The 24,740-nt window shown below is 38.4% G+C and overlaps 2 protein-coding genes across 2 annotated transcripts; both read left to right on the top strand.

Moving 5' to 3' along the window:
• The first annotated feature begins 1,317 nt into the window (after positions 1-1,317).
• LOC113094573 (coiled-coil domain-containing protein 6-like) lies at positions 1,318-11,298 on the top strand. Its single transcript, XM_026260158.1, has 9 exons — positions 1,318-1,775; positions 3,044-3,193; positions 3,703-3,831; positions 4,532-4,635; positions 4,754-4,914; positions 5,764-5,920; positions 6,080-6,180; positions 7,178-7,299; positions 10,112-11,298. Exons 1-9 carry the CDS (start codon positions 1,476-1,478, stop codon positions 10,289-10,291), a joined length of 1,404 nt encoding a protein of 467 aa, XP_026115943.1. The 5' UTR covers positions 1,318-1,475; the 3' UTR covers positions 10,292-11,298.
• Positions 11,299-12,581: 1,283 nt separating this feature from the next.
• Positions 12,582-20,696, top strand: LOC113094572 (monocarboxylate transporter 9-like). The gene is made up of 6 exons (XM_026260157.1): positions 12,582-14,394; positions 14,783-15,029; positions 17,220-17,363; positions 17,809-17,904; positions 18,161-19,039; positions 19,176-20,696. The coding sequence occupies exons 2-6, from the start codon at positions 14,825-14,827 to the stop codon at positions 19,385-19,387; spliced, it is 1,536 nt and encodes a 511-aa protein (XP_026115942.1). The 5' UTR covers positions 12,582-14,394; positions 14,783-14,824; the 3' UTR covers positions 19,388-20,696.
• The last annotated feature ends 4,044 nt before the right edge of the window (positions 20,697-24,740 follow it).

Raw genomic sequence — 24,740 nt, 5'->3', positions numbered from 1 at the left:
TTCAATCATTACACACAGACTGATATTTCAAATGTTTATTTCTTTTAATTGTGATGTTTATAACTGACAACTAAGGAAAATCCCAAATTCAGTATCTCAGAAAAGTAGAATATTGTGAAAAGGTTCAATACTGAAGACACCTGGTGCCACACTCTAATCAGCTAATTAACTCAAAACACCTGCAAGGGCGTTTAAATGGTCTCTCAGTCTAATTCTGTTGGCTACACAATCATGGGGAAGATTGCTGACTTGACAGTTGTCCAAAAGACGACCATTAGCACTTTTCACAAGGAGGGCAAGACACAAAAGGTCATTGCAAAAGAGGCTGGCTGTTCACAGAGCTCTGTGTCCAAGCACATTAATAGAGAGGCGAAGGCAAGGAAAAGATGTGGTAGAAAAAAGTGTACAAGCAATAGGGATAACCGCACCCTGGAGAGAATTGTGAAAAAAACCCATTCAAAAATGTGGGGGAGATTCACAAAGAGTGGACTGCAGCTGGAGACATTGCTTCAAGAACCACAGACGTATGCAAGACATGGGTTTCAGCTGACGCATTCTTTGTGTCAAGCCACTCTTGAACAACAGACAATGTCAGAAGCGTCTCTTGTCACCAGCAGACAGTGCCAAAGCTACCTGGTTTAAAGACCATGGTATCCCTGTTCTTAATTGGCCAGCAAACTCGCCTGACCTTAACCCCATAGAAAATCTGGGGTATTGTGAAGAGGAAGATGCGATATGCCAGACCCAACAATGCAGAAGAGCTGAAGGCCACTATCAGAGCAACCTGGGCTCTCATAACACTTGAGCAGTGCCACAGACTGATTGAATCCATGCCACGCCGCATTGCTGCAGTAATTCATGCAAAAGGAGCCCCATATAAGTATTGAGTGCTGTACATACTCATACTTTTAATTTTTATACTTTTTAGTTGGCCAAGATTTCAAAAAATCCTTTCTTTGTATTGGTCTTAAGTTATACTCTAATTTTCTGAGATACTGAATTTGGGATTTTCCTTAGTTGTCAGTTATAATTAACAAAATTAAAAGAAATAAACATTTGAAATATATCAGTCTGTGTGTAATGAATGAATATAATATACAAGTTTCACTTTTTGAATGGAATTAGTGAAATACATCAACTTTTTGATGATATTCTAATTATATGACCAGCAACTGTATGTAACCCCAACTCCCAAAAAAGGGTAATCGAACGAATCCTTTTGCCGACTGCTCCAAAGATTCGAGTTACTTGGATGAATCAAAAAAACCAAACACAATGTCCTCTCCACCACACGATGGCGCCACCCTCCCTGTTCGCCTGCACTTTCAGCACGCCCAGTCATTTCTTGGACCGTTCCCTCTCCGGTCTAGCCACACTTGCGCTAACCCTCTTTTCTCCCTGGACCCTGAAATCCACTCCCACTCCACTCGAGGACGAGGACCGTCGCGAGCACAAGGAAAGAAGCGCGCGACACCATGGCGGACAGCGCGAGCGAGAGCGACACGGACGGCGCGGGCAGCAGCAGCAGCTCCGCCACCCCTCAGTCCTCCTGCACCTCGGCGGCCGCCTCCAACACCACCACGACTACAACGAACGCCGCCACCAAAGCACAGGGCGTCGTGATCTCCCAGTCGCGACTGGAGGAGCTGACAAACCGACTCGCCTCGCTGCAGCAGGAGAACAAAGTGCTGAAGATCGAGCTCGAGACGTTTAAGCTGAAGTGCAAAGCGCTGCAGGAGGAGAACCGCGACCTGCGCAAAGCTAGCGTCACCATCGTGAGTCAGCCCGTGTTTTTATTGCTGTAATCCCCGCAGCACACCTGACAACACTGCCAGGGCATGCGAATACGTCCGAGAAACATTACAAACCACACTGGGGTGCAAAATTAACTTGTTTGGGGGCAAAACGAAGCGTTTGAGGCTGTTTAGCTTTGCTAGCATTCTAGCTAACTGTGAAAAGAGCCAACAACAAAAGCCAACTCTTTAATAATATTAGTGCTAATGTCTGTCACAGGCCACCTGCTTTGAAATAGTTGGAATTGGTATATGGACTATTAAAACCCACAATGAATGTGTCTTTATACATGTTTACGTTCGGGGCAGCCGTGGCCTAATGGATAGAGAGTCGCGGATTGTAGGTGGGGGGAGTGAATAACGGGCGCTCTCTCCGCCTTCAATACCTCGCCTGAGGTGAGACCCTTGAGCAAGGCACCGAATCCCCAATTGCTCCCTGGGTGCCGCAGCATTAGCTGCATACTGCTCCGTGTGTGTGTGTGTTCACTACTCACTGCGGTGTGTTTGCACATAATATAAATAAGTGTAAGGCACAAATTCCATGTATGGGACAGCATACCTGGCAACACGTCACGTCCTTTCCTTATTATCTTAACACCGGTAGTGTGTGTGATTTACCACATTACTTTATTATCATGGTCCAATACATTGTATTAAGTGAATGAGATTGTCATTAGTAGTTTATAGTTGAGGTCTGTGTCAGGGTGGGAAGTTGGCATTCTGAATATTTGGCTCTAATGCGTCAACATGCTGTATGTGAATCAGCCCTTCACTTGGGCCATCTGCATTTAGACAAAGAGCCAGCACTCAAGTGTCACTGGAGAAACAACTGACACTGATATCAAGTGCGTTTGCATTACCACAATCTTTAATGGTGGAAATCGATAGTGGCAGTGTGTTGCTTGTTGGTGTGCAGTTGTTTACTGCGTAAAATGCATCTAATGCAGGATGTTGGCATGCGTCTTTTGAGGAGTTTTGGGTCGATTTTGAATGCTTTTATATTGCATAATTGGCTTTGTGTGTCAATAACTAGGTCATTAATGCCTCTAATTTGTTTGTAATAGGAATTTGCTGTAAAACAATACATTTGGAATCATGTTTTAAGATCAAGCAATAATTTTTGTGTGATTTGTTTGTTTACTGAAATATATGGAAACATTATGCCTATTATTATTATTAGTAGTAGTAGTAAATATATCTGTTAGAATAATTGAGTGTTCAAATTCAAGCATGCTTTGTTTTTTTTGCAGCAAGCGCGAGCAGAACAAGAAGAGGAGTTCATCTCCAACACTTTATTTAAGAAGATTCAGGCTCTGCAAAAGGAGAAGGAGACCCTCGCCGTCAACTATGAGAAAGAAGAGGAGTTCCTCACCAATGACTTGTCCAGGAAGCTGATGCAGGTGAGAAACTCTAGAAGTAAAGAGCCCATCAGTGGCGTTTGAGGTCAGGGTTAGGAAACGTGATCAGTTGCCCTTAGTATCATCCCTAAAGGTACCGGTAACTGTCAAGTTGATGTACAGTATCTATGCAGTTACTAATTTATTGTTTAGCAGCTCTCTTATATAATGCTGATTTTGGTTGCCGCTAAAGATAAGCAAACAATGGTAGCCGATTAAATCATAGGAGAGTTGTGTTTTGTTTTGTAGATGGTAACTGAATCTGGCTTCTCTGCTGAGACCAGATGACATTGTTTATGGTGCATGTGTTTAGTAGGTGTGCTGTATTGTGTGGAGGAGTAGCGAGAGATAGTGGGATTAATGTTATCGTTTGTAAGGACACCAGGAAAAGAATTGTGGCACCAAAATGTCACATTGAATCACGGCTCATTTGGAGTACCCATCGTGTTTAGATTTGGTTGTGTTGCATCTGTTTAACTTTTATTCTCTTAAGTGCTTGCTTTCTTTTTCAGCTTCAGCATGAAAAGGCAGAGCTGGAGCAGCATTTGGAGCAAGAGCAGGAATTCCAGGTCAATAAACTGATGAAGAAGATCAGAAAACTGGAGAACGACACCATCACCAAACAGCTCACTCTAGAGCAAGTACGTTCTTCAAACATCCTGCTGTAGAACAGGATCATTACTATTTTTACGTACTGTCTACTATCTCTTACTATCTTTGCTGTCATTTTTGACTGATTTAATGCATTTTTTGCTAAATCAAAGTATTCATTTCTTTCTAAAAAAATCTTACTGATCCCAGACTTTTGAATGGTTGTGTGTAATGCCTTTTCAAGCTGTTTAGTAAATAAATGTCGACTTCAGCATGGATTTAATGTGTCACTTTATCAGTTTAATGTTAGCTAGCAGATAGATAAGTTAGCTATAAATGTACAGCAATGATGTAACCGTTTTAACCGGTCTCAATTTCAGTTTATGTGTTTTCCGCAACACCCTCTGGATGTTGTCCAGTTTAGTAGAGGCCAACAATGTAAGACTTGCCTTGTTGCAGCAGCAATCAGTCCAGCCTCACGTTTCTAAACAACTCATTCTTCAATGGCCACCATTTATTGCACAAATGTTAAAATCAGTAGCTGTCTCCAAGTACCTCATGTTTTGTTAGCTCGGGCATCTGCCAGTATCTGGCTTTGGCGCACAGATTCAGCAAATTTCTCAGATTAAAACGTACAATTTGTACTTTCGGAAAGTCCCTTAGTTATTATTGTGGCCCAACATTTTTCCTTAAGAACATGCACTATTTTAAAACCATGGCATTGTTGTTAATTGCACATAATATATGCAGCTCCGGCGTGAGAAGATTGATCTGGAAAACACTCTGGAACAGGAGCAGGAGGCACTAGTCAACCGGCTTTGGAAGCGCATGGACAAACTCGAGGCAGAGAAAAGGTAATGTCCTTTTGAGGTGGTCTTTCTTCTTAATGCATTTTCATAACTTCTGAAAATTATTGCATGTGGCTGCAAATACTTGATCACATGCTGTTCTTCTCTTCATTCTGATTGGCAGGATTCTGCAGGAGAAGCTTGACCAGCCAGTGTCAGCCCCGCCCTCTCCACGTGAAGTTTCGATGGAGATTGACTCTCCGGAGAACATGATGCGGCATATCCGCTTCCTGAAGAGTGAAGTGGAGAGGCTCAAACGCAGCCTTCGCACTACAGAGCTCCAGCGTGAGTCCTTGTCTCATCACGCACGCATGCACTCCTGCACTCCTGCACCAACATAGCATCTCTGCAATCATACTACAGCCAGAGGCAAATAAACTCTTCTGCGAATTGGAATACAGCCTTAATATTAATCTTAACAGTAGCTCATGGAATCCATACTATATACAGTTCCTGATTACAATTAGTACTTCCCAATTAGTAGTACATTGTAAATAGTAAACCAAAAGTTAACTTGGCTACCTAAATAGTGATGTAAATGATTTTATTTTGTAGGTATATGTATTGTTTAGCAGCCATAGTTTGTAGCACAGTACAGTAGGTTACACACATTTATATCATTCTTAGCTTGATAACTTTAAATTGTGTTGGCCACTAGAGGGAGACATCTCCATTTGCATTATAGTAAGATGACCACATCTTATTTTAGCTCATGGTATCATTAAAGCTTTAAGCAGGGATTAACACAGCACAGCATTGAGTCAGCAATAAGATAGATATAAAAAGATTTTAAAACTTAAACTAATAAAAGATTTATATAACTTAAGTATATCTAAATAATTAACTATACAGTTTTAATAAATTAAAATTTAAGTCGTTTTTAATTCACTGTAAATATCAGCATTACAATTTGAGAAAGTTTAATTAATAATAAGCATGAATCAGTATGCGTCTTTTTTAAATTTTCAAATGGATCACTTCATCCAGAATTAAAATCATCCAAAGAGCATCTTGTGCTTCAGTTTTTTTTTTCAAAATCCTAAAACATTGTTTATTCACAGGTTTAAATAACAATTTATATGACTTTGTAACATTTTTCTGTGTTTGTTTTCTATCCTCTCTCATTCCCTTCAGACACAGAGAAGCGGGCTCAATATATTGAGGAGGAAAGGCAGATGAGGGAAGAGAATATTCGTCTTCAGAGGAAACTCCAGAGAGAAATGGAGAGAAGGGAGGCACTGTGTAGACAGCTGTCAGAGAGCGAGAGCAGCCTTGAGATGGACGATGAGAGGTGCATTAATTACACAAAAGACAGTGGACTCATAACCTTGTGTACATATCTGATAAACCAGGAAATAATCAGACACATTGGTCTTATCGTGACTTTGTAATACATTGCCAGATTCATTTTGTTTTGCAATTTGTTACTCACATCTCTCTCTTTCTCTAGATATTTTAATGAGATGTCTGCTCAGGGACTGAGAGCTCGTACGGTGTCCAGCCCAATCCCATACACCCCCTCTCCCTCCTCCAGCCGCCCCATCTCCCCTGGTATGTGTTCTCATGGTTAGATTTGAAGATTTATCAATCTTTTGTCTTTTAACAATTTTAAATGGTAATAATACAATTTTTAGCACTTTACACAAATGCTTTACTGAATTACTGTATGTTTTACTGTATTATAATCAAAGGTGAGCATATAAAACATAAAAAAAGCTATCAACTCTTGAACATAAAAGTACATGATTAAAAGATTTTATGTGCTTTGTCTTTGAATCCCATATCCATTTTAAAAATCAACACATGCTCTCGGCACGCAGACTTTGGATTAGTTCATAGGGTGATTAGACATGTGATTTTATGGAGTGTTAATTATCATGGAAGTTGTACTGTACAGTGATGTGAATTTATATTAGGTCATAGTCTTGCTTTCTCATTTTGTGATTAAACCGATAAATGAGGGCTTACCTTTGAGGTCTACAAACAAGAATCTTTCAAATTGCTGGTGCTGTAGATGTTTTATGGGTTTGAATTTAGCTTCAGGTATTGCAGTTACATTTTTTTACGTTTATGTAATTGATAAGAGTTGATAGTTCTTAAATCATAAAACGTTCTTAAATCATCAACATTTTGTTTATTACTCGTTTATAATTACAGCATTAATGGGTTGCATCATGTAAAAACATGATTGCTTTATTTTTTAATTGACCTCATAGAATTTAGATGTGTGTAATGAAAAGTATGACACTGCTTATTTGATGGTGTGAAAGTCAATTCTTCTATTACATTGCTAAGGAAGGCTGATTTATAATTTGTCTGAGCCAGTCTAGTTCTTTCATTAGGTTTCTCTTCTGAGTTGGGTTATTTATACATTTTTTGAAAATGATCGCAGAGGAGTGATATACTTAGCTATTTATATTTGTTCTGCATACTGTCATTATGGTGGGACAGGTTTTATTGTTTGTTTGGAAATCTTGGCATGTTGCAAAATAAACGGCATGAAGGACCTCACTAAAACTGATTAGCAGATGCTCTTTCACCATTCCAGGTTTGTCGTACGCCAGTCACACGGTTGGTTTCACCCCTCCGGCGACGCTGAGCCGAGCTCCACTCCCCCACTACACGTCTCCCGGGCTACACATCCACCCAGGGCCGTCACACGGTGTACAGGTGCCTACACACACTATACACACATCCAGCATCTTCCAGCATATATAAACAAACTCGCTCTCTGCTCAAGCTCATGTTGATGTTGAGCAAGGTGTTTACATGCAGGAATCAGAGTGTCTCATAGACAGCCTGTTTTTATTTAAGATCCATTTTAATGCCATTCAGCTGAATTCAAAACAACACATATGATGACTCGTCTGTGAGTCACCTGTTACACTTGAGCTCAGAAAACTCTTTATCTTCCCCATTGTGTGGCTAAGTTAATATAGACCTAATTTATAAACGTTGCGTACACAAAATAGGCATCGAAATTGCTTACGCATTTTATTACGCACATATCGGGATTTTACCTTATAAACCTTAAAAAGACATTATAAACCATGCGTCAGAAATCTTTTTTGGAGTGAGAAAATTTATGAGGAGGAGATGAGGTTGAAATGCACATATGCACAATCTTCTCCTGACTGGGATTTATTAAGAGATTTTTGTGCAGGTTCTGGCGTGCGCGTGGTTTTATAAATCTGAAACTTTTGGGCGTACACAAAATCTAGCTTTTGTGCCTACGTAAAATTTTAGGATGAAATCTACCAAGATTTTTATACCCCTGGACCATGAATCCTTAGCCATCCAAATAAGATAACACACAAAAACTGAATTCTGACTTTCTGTGCACCTTGCAGTGTATTCTGATCTAAATTGAGAGATACTCCACCCAAACCTTGTCAGTCTTATCGATCACAAACACAAAGGTGCCTTGTTGTACTGTGTAACCGAGATATTAAGTTATATTATAATGCAGAAACCCTGATAGGATTCTTTTCTTAAGGAATGTTTCCAAAAAAAAAGAAGAGAGTATACTGATGAATTCACATGGTTTATTCTTTAATCTTGCCACTGTTTTTAGTGGATTAAAGATTGACTATTTAGTGTAAATCACACTCAGTATTAGGTAAGAAAGTCAGATGGTAGGAATGGTTATGAATGCCAAACCAAGTGGTTTAAAAATTACTTGAAGGATGTTTTCTATTTGTGTGTCAGGAACAGGTTCATGCCAGCACAGACAAGACCTGGACATTCTTTCATCACACTTTCTGTCATTCATGGTAGCTCTAGAGTAATAGAGGTCATACTGTAGCTATTGATTTCCAAATGAAAGGTCAACTTCCTGAATTTAAACATTTCTCACTGTCAATGTTGAAAACCGCTATGGTGCTTAATATTTAAATTTTTTGGGGAAAAAAAAAATTCTTTGAGAAGAAAATTAAAAAGAACATTGTTATATATATATATATATATATATATATATATATATATATATATATATATATATATATATATATATATATATATATATAAAATATATTATTTTTTCATAACATATTTACTTCAATTTTGAATGACATAAAGCATTTTTGCTGAATCATAGTATTCATTTATTTCTTAAAATCTTACAGACCCCAGAGTTTTGAATGGTTGTATATAATACCTTTAAGTCATTTAGTAACATTTGAGATAAATGTCAACTGCAACATGGATTTAGTTTGTTAATTAATGTTAGCTAGCAGATGAATAAGTTATAAATGTACAGCAATGAAGTAACCATTTCAGCCGTTCTCAACTTCAGTTTTTGTGTGTTCCGCAACACCCTCTGGATATTGTCCAGTTGAGTGGAGGCCAACAATGTAAGACTAGCCTTGTTGCAGCAGAATTTAGTCCAGCCTCATGTTTATGTCTGTTGAACCAATATGACCACTCTATTTACCAGCAGAGACTTTGATGAAGGGACTGACTAGGTAAGCACGTTACATAACCTCACCCTTGCCATCCCTTAAAGGTTCATTGCAAGTTTACCATATAATCTAAATAACCAAAAACATCAACAAGACTTTTACTGCAGCCCATTGCTCATCACATTTCACAAGACTCTTGAGTTCGTAAGCAATTGAATTATTCTATGCACACTGCTGAGGTAGTTTGTTCAGACAAAGAAATCCAAAAGTCTGAGTATTTCAGTGTATGTTTTGCTAATTCGTGACACTAATTCGCTAATTCATGACACTCATTATTTTCTTTTTTTTTTTGCTTTCCTAATATCCATTTGAACATTGTTGATTATATTTTCCTGTTGGGGAGCTGTTGGCTATAGCAACAGTGATCTGTTTATTCTAGCGAAAAGCAGTTGGCTCACTTTCATGTCCTGCGGTGCCTTGAAAAAGTCAGCTTGTTTTGATGAACCAGGAGTGACAGCAGTGCCAGACCCTTCCAGCACACTCAGAGGGGTCACATATGCACTTTCACACTCTATTTGCACATGTAAATGCACACGTCAAATAAACTAGGCGAGATGATACCAATTACCATTTTATCTGTACATTTTAGTGTTGTTTTGTTCAGCAAAAGCATGACCAGAGTTGTCAGAAAATGTTCAATTGAATGATGACCATTCTTACTCTGTTCCCCAGTCATATCATTGTCTGCATTTTAAAATTGCCTAATTTCCGGGTTTTTACTTTGTTTTCCTTTTGACGTGCCCTCTTCAGTCCTCATAAATTATTTCTGAGATCAAAACCACATGCTAGCATGCTATTCTTACACAGTAAGTGTAAGAGTAATAAAAAGCATTATAGACTAGCATGTAGTTCCGAATCAAGCATATATGTACTTGTATTGCTTATTTGCTGATTTGGTGCTTTAAAAACCCTTTGTCTTAAGCAGCACAACTGGTTTCAACATTAATAATAGTAATTTTTTGTTTAACCATTTATTGTTTATCACATCATGAGCTTGTCTTGTATTTCCTCCCCTCATACAGAGGCCATCCCCAAGGAGAAGCACCAGCCCAGATAAGTTCAAGCGTCCGACGCCACCTCCATCCCCAAACACACACTCTGGAGCACAGCACCATCATCCACCACCACCACCTGCACAGCCGATGATTCAGTCAGGCTCCTCCCACTCTGTGACATCACAGAACCTCCCCTCTCAGCCTTAATGCAATGCACAGTGCGGTACCTTAATCTAGGCTGCTACAATCTAGGCCACACTACTACCACAATGACAACAACTCAGTGATCCTCCACAGGGCAAAGGTTGGAAGGGATTGGAGTGAATATGAAATTAGAGTACAGATGAACTGGGAAGTGAAAGGAACGGGAATGTGAAAAGGGAGAACTGACAGGTCCATAACCAGCCCCATGCCGTTAAATTTTGTTATTCTTACCATCTTTTTTTTTTTTTTTTCTGTAAAGTGATCAAGCTGGTTCGGGAAGGGTTAAGAAGATCGTTCAAGAGGGTTATCATATGTGTATGTCTGCATTTTTTGGGGTGGGGGGTCTTTTCCCAGCCCTCATTTAATCTAATTCGTTTTAACAGAGTTACCTTTAAATGTAATCTAAATGTTCCATTTAATAAACAACTTAACGCTCAATTGGATAAATCTGTCCTCATATAAGTGCATTTTCACAGAAGTTGAGAGAGCTCCCTGCACATTTGCCGTGGGTGCGGCAGTAAAACGTTTTTCTTTTGTTTTATTGTCTGTGTGTTTGTTTTAGGTTGTTCTCTTGTTTGTAAAACAGATGCGCGTGTGTGGCTTGTTGGCAGCGTGTAGATAGTAAAGACAGACAGACTGAAATGTACTGAAACAGCACTTGTTGCCTCTCTGTGTGTGTATTATAGTGGGATTCTAGTGTTTGTGTGTGTCTGCACAGCTGTAGAGGTTTCCCACGACTGCTGGTCAGAGACCAGTCTCTCCCTGCTAGAATCCATACATGACCCACTACAAAAACAAAGTCAATACTGGTTTCTGATCAGCAGTTCAACCTCTCTCGGAGCCCTCACTGTGAATTGAGTGCCCTGAACACTTATTCAGATGGGGAATTTTGCTTAATGCCAGTGTCATATAACACCTAAACATGAACCGACATGTTGATGCAACAAAACAAGGTACTGTTGAACAATTAACTCAACATGATTAAATGCTTGTACAAAAAAAAAAAAAAATTGTGTGTTTTATTTTACCTGAATGTGTGCAAGTTATTGAACTTTAGGTCATAAAGCTGTCCGTCTTTTCTTTTAAAGATATTGTGATTTCGAAGGTTCTTTCTTTTATTTTTCAGTCAGATCCTGCGGGGAGGATTCAGAAGTCACAAGTGAAAGTTCATGTTTCTTGCTGTTTTGACAGCTTTTTGAGATGAACTACAGTGTTTCTGTGAGTCCAATTTTTTTTATATTAAAAATATTTAATATCTTTTTTTCTTTTTTTTCACTCATCTTATTGTAGCCAGGTCTTCTAAACAGGTCTTTTTCTGTAAAGAAATACATTAATTGATGTATTGCTTATTGATTTGTAATATGATTAAACGGTGATGGGTTTATATAAATCTAAAATTTGACTTAGTCTTATCAAGATTCAAGAAACTTTTATGAAAATGTTTTTCCTATTCTGGAATGTATCATAGTATAGGGCCTGTACTGTTCATAGTAATATTAATGCATTTCACTGCTTGATTTCATGTATGATACAAAACATACATTTTGGTACTTTGTTGGGGCGCTTTGTCAAATGTGGGGTTAGAAGTAAATCAAGGTGAGATACGTTAGGCTAGAAGACTTATGTCATCAGTGGAGTTCTGAAGAAAATCGAATTTCGAAAGTACCTCACGTGACTGTTCATGTGTTCCCTGGGCTTTAAAATGAGATAAACAAAACAAAAAAAAGACATTTCTGTGGGTATTCAATTTCAATTTAGGTGGTCTTAAAAATATGATGTCCTGCAGGCTTCAATCATTACCACGATGTCTTGATTTGTTTCACGTAGCACATGCATGTGTTGACTCAATGCGAGTTATCTGTGCGTTGGATTATGTAACGTTTAACCTCTGTTGTCGGTTCACAGAACTACAGAGGTATGTGAACGGTAACCTGCAAATCACATTCTCTAGTTTTAATCACATCTTTGCTGAAGCCGTCTGACCTCTGATCTTCCATTGACACGTACAGACAGAGGTACATTATGCGACCCTTCATGACATCAGCCCACTGGTGTCCGGTTTAGTTCTGCACATCGATCCCCCAGCACAGTTTACCAAACATCTCTCTCATCTCTCTTAGTCTTAGCAAGCACTCTTTCTCACACACACACACACAGACACACACACACATCCATCGAATCGCGTAAGCTGTTCTGTTCTGCTTTCTCTCGGGCAAATACCTAGAAAGCAGAAATTATTACTTAATTGTACAGTAAAACCAATATAATGATAATATAATTACAAATTAGTAGCATGAGAAGGAACTACTTAAAGACTTGGAAAAGCACCTGAAGTGGCTCCTTGTGAAGTTTTGAGAGATCGCCAAGATTGTGTAGCAGCGTTAGCAAATCAAACCGTGGGTTATATTGAAAAGTTATAAACATAAAACAGTCTAACATTCTTTAATCATTTAACATTCATACTTTTTCAATGATGAATTATTCTTAAATGTGCAAAAATGTAAAGACTGAGTTGGTGTTAAACTCCTGACTTGAACTTGCTCTGTACATCATGACAATTTTCTTGTTTTCTTATTAAGCAGACTTTTTAATCCACATGTAATCTAGAGCCAAGGGTATGTTCCTTCCAGAAATATCCCTTTGGTTTCCCAGATCCCTGCGGGCTGCATAAGAAGAGATGTTGTCCAAAAAGGTGATATGAGGCAAATGCAATTAACTGTTCCGTTCTTTCTGTCTTTCTTTTTGTGCACTCTCTTTTCATGTCAGAGGGGATTACAGTCAGGGTGGGGGAAGACCAAACCTCTTGTTTTTGTGTGTATTGGAACGAGTACAAGCAAAAGCCTGGAACAGGATCTCGGTGGGCTTAAAGCCCAAGCTGTCTGACCCTCATGCATTCACCGAGCACAAAAGTTCAGCCGACCACACAGACAGAGAGGAGAGATGTAGAAGGGTGGGAAGAAGCTGAAGTCTAGTCCTATATGAAGTTTGGTGTGATGCCAAGTCTAAACATGTTCTTCGGTATCTTCAACTCTGACATCAAACAGATATTTATTTTTATGCCTCAAAATTTTTTAATTATAGTAACACAGAGGTTGAAGCCTATTGTGATGCCAAAGTCAGATTCCCTTTATTAAAAAATTTATAAATAAAAAATGTATTACTTAAAAGATGCATGACCTGACTGTTCAAAGATTTACTCAGAAATGTATCTACAATGTTTCCTCTATTTTGTCATATGAAAACTTTCTTGCAGAATATGCATATAAAAATAGTGATATATGTCCATCAGAGTCTCAGTATTTAGGATTGGACAGCCCATGAACTATAAATTAATATATATCACCAAATAATTAACTTTTTTTTATTAAATAAAAAAAAAATTCTCCATCATTGTAAAGCAACAGTAAAATTTCTTGGAGGCAATATAAAATCCTTACATAATCCAAAAGCAACAGAGAATCGTTCTTTGCTTGGCCGGTTGAACTCCCCGTCGGTTCTTTATTTCACGGGATAGAAGAGCACTTGGTGAGAAAAGTACATGCCTGTGCACTGATTGCAATGTCCAGCCTAGCATACGTGCCTTATGAAGTGCTGCAGAGAAATTGCGTTTTAAGGTTGAACGCACCTCTCCTATTATCACGTCTTTCTGCTCCTCTGCTGGTAAAGCTCAATTTGTTAAAGAACAAACTATTCCATGAATTTAGTATATGCATCCTAAAGCATATACGTGAATGTATTACAAAAATTGTTAATTATAAGGGGGTAAACTGCAGTTGAGGAGAAACTTCAGCGCGCTTCCGTTGACCGCTCTGCGCTCGCTGGATTTAGATGCATCCGCGCGCTACCATTGTCACCGGTTCTTCTCACGACTGCGGAAAGTGAAATGGACGAATTTAAAGAAAACGGGGCTATAGGAAGGCAGTCCGGTCAGTGGTCTCTCCACCTTCGAGGTGTGGTCTCTTTCCAGAAACTTTCAAAACTAGGCGGCGCGTGATGCTGCGCTCGAGAAGGTATTCAGCAGAGAAGCGCATGAGACTGGCCTGGTCTTCCAGGCACGAGCGGTTCAGCGCACCGCGCTCTCAAAGCAAGAGCAACATCCACCTGCCGTAAGTCTCACAGCTTTTAATTTCCCCTTTTTATTCTGGTATTCATGCACATAACCTATCATGGTTATGTAAATTAGTTTGAATAAGCAAAAGCGAATATTTAAGTTGTAGTTGCTGGTTTACATTTCAAGCTTTCACCATTTAAAATCACCTGTTAACTTTTTGCAGTTTAGTTTCTATTATATATCGACCTTTATCTATATAAAATTAACCAAAAAAGTGACTTATTTTTTTGTATGAAGTTTAAATATAATATTGCAGATTATATATAGTTCCTGTAAGAGTGATCGTTTTGAATAAATGATAGCATGTCACACTGTAGAACACTGCTGTCACTGTGTGACACGTGAACTACACCCTGTCATACAATCTCCCTTTCTTTCTGCAGGTCTGTGTGCCAAGTAAAGTCAGGTTAAGATCAGTGCTGAGAATGGGTGCTGTAAAGGGTGAGGGTGCTTTAGATGGTGGATGGGGATGGATTATTGTGTTGGCCTCTTTCATGGCCCAGTTCCTATCCTTTGGATCTCCCCAGTCTGTCGGTGTGTTGTACCCTGAGTGGCTCAGTGCCTTCCAGGAGGGAAAAGGCATGACGGCTTGGGTCGGATCCATGGTGTCTGGTGTGGCGTTCATCACCAGTGAGTACTGATCATCTTGTGTGTGTGTGTGAGTTTGTGTGTGTGTGTGTGAGAGAGAGAGAGATAGAGAGAGAAATGAAGAGAGTGTACAAGTTTCCTAATAAAATGCAGCTAGTGCAAACAGCAAGAGTTCTGATGCTGTTATACAGTGCTAACTATCACACATGCTGACAAATGGGTGTTCAACATTTTAAAAGACAACAAAAAGAGTGCTAAAATGTTTTAATCAGTCATTAACATCATTTGAACAAGAAAAAATTAAGTTTGCAAGCAAAATTGTATAATGTAGATTTTACGTTATATTTAGTTCGATTTAAACAAGATCAAATAAATTCACTTAAAAATAAGTTATCCTTTGTTATAGTTATTGCATCAGTTAACATGAACTAACTATGCTATTTGTACAGCATTTATTAAACTTTGTTCATGGTAAATGATACAATTCAAATGTTTGTTGCTTTAATGGAAAAAGACAAAAAAATAAGAAAATTCATGAGCTAAATTACACTGCTCTTTCCTATCAAACCTGTTTCTTTGACCTCAGCGTCTAATCGGGCATAAAAATCACACACTAAAACATACTGCTCTTTATTTCCCATAGAATGCTGCTGACTCAGTGCTCTAAAGCACTCTTCCATGAAAAGACACGCTAACAGATAAAGAAGTTATCTTCTTGTTTACAGTATAGTTGTATTTAGTCGGTCATTGCTGTCTGCATTGCAGGGGTCAAATTGACAAGCCCAGAAGAACATCTTCTAAGCTTTACTTAGAAGATACAGAAAGAGGCCAGAAAGATTGAACCATAGCCATGCAGTCTAGCTTTGTTTGTTTTTAGTATGGCCAAGTTAGCCATTTATGGTAAACACCAAAATCTGCTTCTCAACAGATGTTTTATTAAAAGAGCTTTTAAGGATTTGTTTTCCCTTTGTTTTGCAAGCAACATATAACCATTAGTAAATGGTTTATGATTACTGAGATTAATGTGACAGGCATAACATTGTGTTCCGAAAACAAGAAAGACAGCACTCTCTCACCTTTCATGAGCTACAGTAAAAGTTCACACAGGACGAATGTGCTTGTGTGAATGTGTCTGTGTGCGTTTGGGTTTTGGAGGTGTCAGGTTTTGTTTACAGACACTTTTAGCTGTGTGGTCCTTCGTCACAGCAGGGAAAGTCATGACTGGACGGGACTGTCTGGGACATGGGTGTCTATGTGTGAGCATGAGTAGCATGTGTTTGTGTATCCTGGTCATGCTGATTCAGAAGAAGAGTGATTTACTGAGTTGTTTCTCGGCTGCGAAGCAAACACACATATCTTATTCAGTACTAGTAGGAGATGTCTATCATGCTCTAATTGATTTATGATCAGACGCTCCCTGTGAAAGGGCACCAAAATAGATAGTTCCCTTTTCCCCTTATTATATTGGCTTCTTTATTATTTAATGTCTCATTATACTTGATAAGAGTTCTGATTATTTTGGGTTGGATGGTTCTGGTTCAGCTGTACGCCCATCCATACTTATATTGTTGGTCAGTGTATAGAGCCCTAGTTTGGAAAGATTGATATCAGTGTAGTGTTGTGCAATCGTAAGTGGGTTTGAGGGCATTTGGCAATGATGTTAGATTATATAAAGTATCCCATACCAGACAGTACAAATCCTAATGAGCCGTTAAAATAAAGACTAAGAAATCATTTAGTCTGGGTGGCACAAACACACACACTGTTCCCACTAAATGCTCTCCAGAGTCCAGCCATTTTGGCCATATTAGGAGCAACTCAGTGCTGAGTCATTTGTTATTTCTAATGATAGACTAACACATTCTCTTTACCACGAAAGTATGACAGGGTCTAATTTAGTATCTGTTGAGACAGAGGCTGAGTGAGGGTCCCTTTACCCATTAATAGAACAGAAGGGCTTTTGGTTCTGTGAGGGGTCTTATAACATGGTACCAATAATTTATGGTGTAATAAATCTTAATATAAGGTTAAACATTATAGCAAAAACTGCTTAACTACATAAGGCAACGATACATCTTGAATGGATTTTCTCATTGTTTGTCAAGTTTGTGGTTTGCGGTGTATTTACAGTGTGCATAATTTTTCTTGTAGAACATTTCCCAGATTTTTCTGTATTTCTGTATTTTTTTTTTTGCATTCAGTAATATATGGATCCTGTTTCTTTCTTTGTAGGCCCAGTGTGCAATGCTTGTGTGGATAATTTTGGTGCACGGCCGGTAACTGTCTTCAGTGGTCTGATGGTGGCCGGAGGTCTGATGCTGAGTGCTTTCGCTCCGAACATCTCTTTCCTCATCTTCTCCTATGGCATTGTCGTCGGTAAGATAATAAAAGCATCATTAGCATAGATTGAATAGCAGTTTGCCAGTAGAAAGCATTTGTGTCTGTTCTTTGACCTTCAAAGCTTAATGAATATGCCCTGTATTTATCTTCTCAGGCCATAATACTATTAGAGAGTGATGTGTTTGTGTGAAAGATTCTAAGAAAATGCTGAACAGTTTGCATAATGTCAAGGTGTGTTTGTGTCAGGGTTGCTATTAATTATGATTATATAACATTCATTGAGAGTTTAGAATTTGAAACCATGGTACCATCACTGTTAACAGACTTCTGGTCATACACAACAACAACAACAACAAAAAAACCTCTGAACACACACACAGAAGTATGCTACCCACAAAAAATGATTGCACATTTTAAATATATACATATAGTTGTGAAATGCTACATTCATGCTCAATACATTTATGTTTCTGTTTTTAAGGTATTGGCTGTGGACTTGTCTATGCTGCCACCCTGACCATAACCTGCCAGTACTTTGACAAGAGGCGTGGCCTAGCACTGGGCATTGTCACCACAGGTCTGGAATGAAATAAAATATGTATTATGTAAAATATGTATTATGATATTTTATTGGTACTTAAATTTGTAATCAGGCATTTTTGGCTTCATGAAAATCAAGTGAAACAAATAACAAAAATACAAAAAATACACAAGTAATCAACTTTCATTAGAAAACATAAAAAATGGTGCAAATAGCAAAAAGCAATGATTTTTATTTGGTTACCTGATTCTTTAGGTTCTGTTTAGATGTTAATTATGTTCATCCTACTCAGGTACAAGTGTGGGCGGGTTCATTTACGCCACACTCCAGAATGAGCTCATTGAGTTGTTTGGACTGGAGGGCTGCCTGCTTATCGTTGGAGCACTGGCGCTCAACCTGATGGCATGTGCTGGGCCAATGCGACCTATGAACTTACCTGGATACTACCTAAAGCAGAGAGCTGCTCTACAGCGTACAGAAGAACCAGAACCACTCTACACCAAACCTACTGCCATTATCATTGACTCTGATCTCAAAGCCACATCCGGCTCAGCCGATAACACAGTCAACATTAAGCTTTTGATCATCAAGGAACCCACCCAACTGCAAGAGAGTGAAGGGGAAAGAAAAGGTGGGATATTGACTTGTTCAGTAGTAGCACGGGCTATCAAAAAGCAAATGCGCCCCTATAGACAGTACCTTTGCAAGACTATAGAGCTCCTGCAGGACCGTGTCTTCATGGCTTTCTGTATCGCCATATTCTTGTTCAGCTTGGGGGCGTTCCCCCCTGTACTCTTCATGGAGGATGTAGCCCAGAGCGAGGGGCTTATCGATGGGATTGCACTAATACCACTCGTCTCCATTGTTGCCATGACAACAGGCATCGGTAAGCTGGTCCTGGGCATCCTGGCAGACATGCGATGGGTGAACAGCTTGTACCTGTATGCCCTGACGCTGACAGGCACGGGCACAGCTCTGCTGCTCATTCCTGTGTCGAAAAGCTACATAGGTCTGCAAGTTTTATCAGCCGCAGTTGGATTTTTCTCAGGGAACTGGTCTCTCACATCCTACATCACTACCAAGATAGTGGGCATTGAACGACTCAGCCAGGCTCACGGCATTCTCATGTGCTTCGGGGGGTTTGGAATCACCCTCGGGCCACCTGTCGTAGGTAAGAAGCAAATAATGAGCACAAGCATGGTTAAAAATGAAGACAAAAGCTTGCATGATCAGAAAAGTAGACAAATACTAAAGAAAATACAGAAGAAACTTTTACTGATTTTTTCTCTGGTTTTCTTTTCTTATAGGTTGGTTTTTCGACTGGACTCAGTCATATGACTTGGCATTTTACTTCAGTGGCACTTGTGTTTTAGTGTCTGGAATTTTTCTGTTCTTGTTCTGTTCCACTCTGCCTTGCTGGAACGGGACGTCAGAGGAGGGAAATTCCCCTACAGAAGAGGACATCAACACTTCTCGACAGCCCACTCTTGATTGTGACAAAGTAGCTTCTGTGGCTTGAACAATCTCTCAAAGGTCTAAAAACGACCTTGGTCTTAACATTCTGCTGAACATGTAGAAGATTGACTTCCTTTTCTTATGGTTTTCTTATCTGGTATGGATTTGACAGGGGACTTCTCATGGTGCCAAACATTTTCTTTTGTTCAAAGCAATACATTTTTGTATATCTCCCACAAACCCTGTCATTTTGAGAGGGTGTATTCATTTTTCTTAGATGCTTTTAAGACTGCCTCTTTTTTAGGCTTATATATAGCAGAAGTTGTTTGCTAGTAGCATAAGTTGATTGTTTACTGAACACAGATTCTGTTTTTTGTAGATCTTGATCACTTGAATTGTGTTACTTTACTCTCCAAGATGAATGGTCTCACCGTGTTGGATGTGGACATCATCAACCTATGAAGATACATGCTAGCATCAATGAGAACATTTGTCACTGAAAGCTGCAGAGAGATATAATGTGTGAATGGAGTTTTTACTGCACTTACCATGAAAAACATTTTAAAAATCCATATCCAAAGATTTATTTAGTTATTTCTGGAATAACAAGGACTTTGAAATAGTAACTGCACATTATCTTCCTGTTTTTGTTTTGTGTTTTTGTTTTACAAGAGTCTCCTTCACACAGGGCCATCCTTAAGGGGCTGTAACTGTTGCAGCCGCACTGGACCCTGCACTTGAGGGGGCCCTGCCTTCACATTATCTTCTTTTTTTTGTCTGCAATACCAAAGTGACAACAAATTGAATTTAATTGGTAGAGAGAAGCCTTATTTTGAAATTGTCTTACTTTAGCCACATTTGATTTTAAGACATACCTCAGCATGTTCTGCATCTCTAATCGGTAGCAATGTAGAAATATCTGAATATGCTGAAGTCCATAAAAAAAACAAAAAAAAAAAAGAGACAGAATTTGATTCTGTGATTAATGTATGTGTATGTCTGCGCCAGGTAATATGGTAATCCTTCACAGTTTTTTAACAGGCTGGTCCCTGACAACACTATATATTTTATTACTGTATATGTGAGATGCCAGTGTCAATATTTCACGTCAGTATATGTTGTAGAACCTTAATATATTATGTATAAATATTTGCAAATGAATGTTAAGAAAATGCCACTACACTTTTGACCAAAGACTTGCTTTGTGTCTTGAGTAAACCTTTGACTGGGTGCAAAATAATTCTGTATAAAATGTAACATTGTCCCCCAATATCATATATCTGTCGTTACTTTATTGCAGTGAGTCTGTTTTATACAATACTGTTAGGTAATTTTTAGGTAAAAGTGACAATAAAAAGAATTTATGACAAACATCCTTGTTCTATCATCAACTTCACTAACCACCTTTTCCTTGCAGTAAAGGCGAGGAAGCTTTCTTGTGGAGCGTCTCATCTATATTTCCTGGGAGATCTGGAAAGTCGGAGTTGTTGGTTTTCCAGATTTGGTAGAGCGAATGTAATTAGAGTTGCCTTATACTGGTGCATCTAATTAAACTAGAACGTTGTGGAAACGTTAATTTATTTCAGTAATTAAATTCAAATTGTGAAACGTGTATTAAATAAATTCAATGCACACAGACTGAAGTCTTTGGTTCTTTAAATTGTGATGATTTTGGCTCACATTTAACAAAAACCCACCAATTCATCATCTCACCACATTAGAATATGGTGACATGCCAATCAGCTAATCAACTCAAAACATCTGCAAAGGTTTCCTAAGCCTTCCAAATGATCTCTGAGTTTGGTTTACCAGGCTACACAATCATGGGGAAGACTGCTGATCTGACAGTTGTCCAGAAGACAATCACTGACCCCTTTCATAAGGAGGGTAAGCCACAAACATTCATTGCCAAAGAAGCTGTTCACAGAGTGCTGTATCCAGGCATGTTAACAGAAAGTTGAATGGAAGGAAAAAGTGTGGAAGAAAAAGATGAAAAACAAACTGAGAGAACCGCAGCCTTATGAGGATTGTCTAGCAAAATCAATTCAAGAATTTGTGTGAACTTCACAAGGAATGGACAAAGGGCTAAGATCAAGGCATCAAGAGCAGCCTCACACAGACGTGTCAGGAGATTTACTGAACCACAGATAACGTCAGAGGCGTCTTACCTGGGCTAAGGAGAAGAAGAACTGGACTGTTGCCCAGTGGTCCAAAGTCCTCTTTTCAAATGAGAGCAAGTTTTGTATTTCATTTGGAAACCAAGATCCTAGAGTCTGGAGGAAGGTGGAGAAGTTCATAGCCCAAGTTGCTTGAAGTCCAGTGTTAAGTTTCCACAGTCTGTGATGATTTGGGGTGCAATGTCATCTGCTGGTGTTGGTCCATTGAGTTTTTTTTAAAAACCAAAGTCACTGCACCCGTTTACCAAGATATTTTAGAGCATGTAATACTTCCTTCTGCTGACCAGCTTTTTGAAGATGCTGATTTCATTTTCCAGCAGTATTTGGCACCTGCCTATGACTATGGTGTTGGTGTGCTTGACTGGCCAGCAAACTAACCAGACCTGAACCTCATAGAAAATCTATGGTATATTATCAAGAGGAAAATGAGAAACAGGAAAAAATTAGCTGAAGGCCACTGTCAAAGAAACCTTGGCTTCCATACCACCTCAGCAGTGCCACAAACTGATCACCTCCATGCCACGCTGAATTGATGCAGTAATAAAAGGAGCCCTTCCCTTACCAAAAAGTAGTATACTTCAAATGTATTTTATTAAGTATGCTTACCATATTTTTAAGTATACTTTATGTAGCAAGTATACAAATATCAGTGTTCTAGTAGTATACTTGTAAGTGTACTGTTTCAATACTCCTTGGGACTAGGAGTCAGGTTTTGTCTACATTTTGAAGAACAAATACAAAAACCTTAAAGAATTGTTTAATAATCCTGCAAATTACAGCTTCATTTTAAAACTCCCCACACCCAACTAGAAGATTTGATTACAGCTTCCTTGTTCCTTTGTTTAGTCTGCAAATCTCATTGATTATTTGCCTTTGACACACAAACCCAGCTTGCTATAATCAGTGAAGATGAGTCACGTAATATCTCTGAATTGTTTATTTGTAGGTTTTATTTACCATTCCTAATGTTTACCAGCTTTATTTGCTTGTGTGTATGTGTGTGTGTGTGTGTGTGTTGTTAGTAACAGGAAAATTACCTTGTCATGTATACAAGACATTGCTATTGGCATGTTCCATTTGGAGCAGTGGAAAAATAACAGGCAGACAGTGTGTGTGTGTGTGTGTGTAAGAGAGATGCCCTTATGTATTTTTAATATGGACTGTCTGGTCACTCAGTAAACAAAATATTTCCATGCTTTTAATATTCTGGCCTCTAATACACCCTCCCATAGCACACGGTCACAAACTAAAATTATACCGACTACCAATAATACCTTGAAGTACACATATAAATAGGATTAAGTTTAAACAGAAATAAAGTTGAATTGTAAAGTCTATAATGACAAGATGGACAGAAGTTCACAGTTCATACACAGTTCAGAACAAAACTGTATTATTAAATACAGCCGAAAAAACATTATTGAGAATATCTGCATACATGTTTCTGCAAACTTGTATTTCATTATATTCAAATAAATATAAATAAGATAATAAATAGGTTGAGCAATGGCACCCTCTTTGCGATTAATATATTAATTCAGGCGTGATGCCTAAAATTTTGAAGTAGCGCTAAATCTTTTCAGACATTAAGTTTGATAAGCCATTTGTTTAACGTCTTTATACACTTTAGCTGAAAAGTAAAATGTTGACACATTACTTTTCGAGTGGAGTGGTAATGTTATGCAGCAGTTTCCCACTGTTCCTCTGGTGACCAGAAGGGGGAGACAGAGTGAGCCAGTCAGCTCAGAGAGTTTCTAATGAGAGTATTTGTTTCGTAAAGCTCTACGATCAAAGTTAATATCCAGTAAAAACATAATATTCACGTGTAAGTTTTTTTTAACAATAACTGTAATTATACAGAAACAAACACATTTCATCTATGTGTTTTACTAAATTAAGCTTATAAAGGGAAATCCAAAAGTAGCAGGTAGGTTTAATGCTTTCAACGACAACTTGTAAATGTCAACGGCTTACATCAGTTTCCCTTCAGCGCCTATATTTCTATTCAGTTCTATTTATTAATATTTTTAGGCTTATTAAGTAGCCTAGGGAGTAGGCTAGTCTCATTATATAGTCTCGTTAAAGGGATACCCCACCCTAAAATGAAAATGTAAAATTCCTTGCCATTAGATAAAGTGCTAAGAGACATGACATCAAATGTAATATAAACTTGAATCTAAATTACATGCCAGCTTTTCCTTAGATTTATGTGCTAACGTTCTGACACATTTACAAAAACTAAACAGCATCAAAACAATATTAAGTGTGTTGAAGAAATGCTGACAAACAGTTATATAAGTGTGAACCTTTTCGCATAAGCCAAGTGTGCCGTTCCAGGAAAAATCATATTAAACTCATCTATCCTCTCTGCTCTATTTACTTCTCCCTCTAAATCTCTGCTTTGCCTTTTACAACATTTGGTATCACCCCATTTGACTATAAAAAAGATTTATTTATGTTCCACTTCCATCCATGTATATGACATTACAAAGATACAGAACAGAACAGTAAACATTTATAATGTTTCACAAAACCTGAAAACATAACACTGTAGAAAAGGTCACATTCAATTCAGCTATTAAAACCTGTTTAGACAAGTTTAGGAAATTACATTCTTATTTTGCTGCTGAATGCATCCAGATTTTAATGTGAGCATACAGAGGGTATAGAAAAGAATCACCTCCCTTTAAAATAATCACATTTTGTTGCTTTGCAGACTGAAATGAAGACGGACACAGTTTTTGTTTTATCCAGCTGTATTTAATCAGTGTAACTTATAACATCCAAGTGAAAGATATAACACCAACATGTCAGAAAATAATTACTGAATCACTGAGTTGGAAAAAGCCCCCCCCCTAAAATGACTTGTAAACTCATTCAGGTGTAGCTAATCACCTTCTCAATGGCACATTAATCCATTTGATGTTCAACTGTGATTGGCTGTAGTCATTTTGATTAGCTCAGCATGTAAAAACTTTCCTGGATCATTTCAGTCCTTGGCAAGATCTCTGGGACAAAGTTGCGGACAGGCACAAGTCAGGAGATGGATACAAAAAAAGTGTCAAAGGCTTTATCAATGCCACAGTCAAGTCTATTATTAAGAAGTGGAAGGTATTTGGTAGAACACAGACCCTCTCTGAATCAGGACATTGTACCAAACTAGATTAAAGAACCAAGAGGAGACTGGTCCAAGAGTCGGAAGACTCTGAAGCAATTGCAGAAATGTAGAGAGGCATCCAG

Source organism: Carassius auratus, unplaced genomic scaffold (assembly GCF_003368295.1).
Source record: "Carassius auratus strain Wakin unplaced genomic scaffold, ASM336829v1 scaf_tig00215410, whole genome shotgun sequence".
Classification (NCBI taxonomy): domain Eukaryota; kingdom Metazoa; phylum Chordata; class Actinopteri; order Cypriniformes; family Cyprinidae; genus Carassius; species Carassius auratus.
Note: the sequence above shows the minus strand (reverse complement) of the source record. Positions and strands in the feature narration are given on the sequence as shown.

Bases quoted from the DNA above. Each gene is read 5' to 3' on its own strand.
- LOC113094573 (XM_026260158.1), top strand. From the start codon at position 1,476: ATGGCGGACAGCGCGAGCGAGAGCGACACGGACGGCGCGGGCAGCAGC. The intron at 4,636-4,753 runs GTAATGTCCTTT...TCTGATTGGCAG, and splicing joins AAACTCGAGGCAGAGAAAAG to GATTCTGCAGGAGAAGCTTG. The intron at 5,921-6,079 runs GTGCATTAATTA...CTCTTTCTCTAG, and splicing joins CTTGAGATGGACGATGAGAG to ATATTTTAATGAGATGTCTG.
- LOC113094572 (XM_026260157.1), top strand. From the start codon at position 14,825: ATGGGTGCTGTAAAGGGTGAGGGTGCTTTAGATGGTGGATGGGGATGG. The intron at 15,030-17,219 runs GTGAGTACTGAT...CTTTCTTTGTAG, and splicing joins TGGTGTGGCGTTCATCACCA to GCCCAGTGTGCAATGCTTGT. The intron at 19,040-19,175 runs GTAAGAAGCAAA...CTTTTCTTATAG, and splicing joins CCTCGGGCCACCTGTCGTAG to GTTGGTTTTTCGACTGGACT.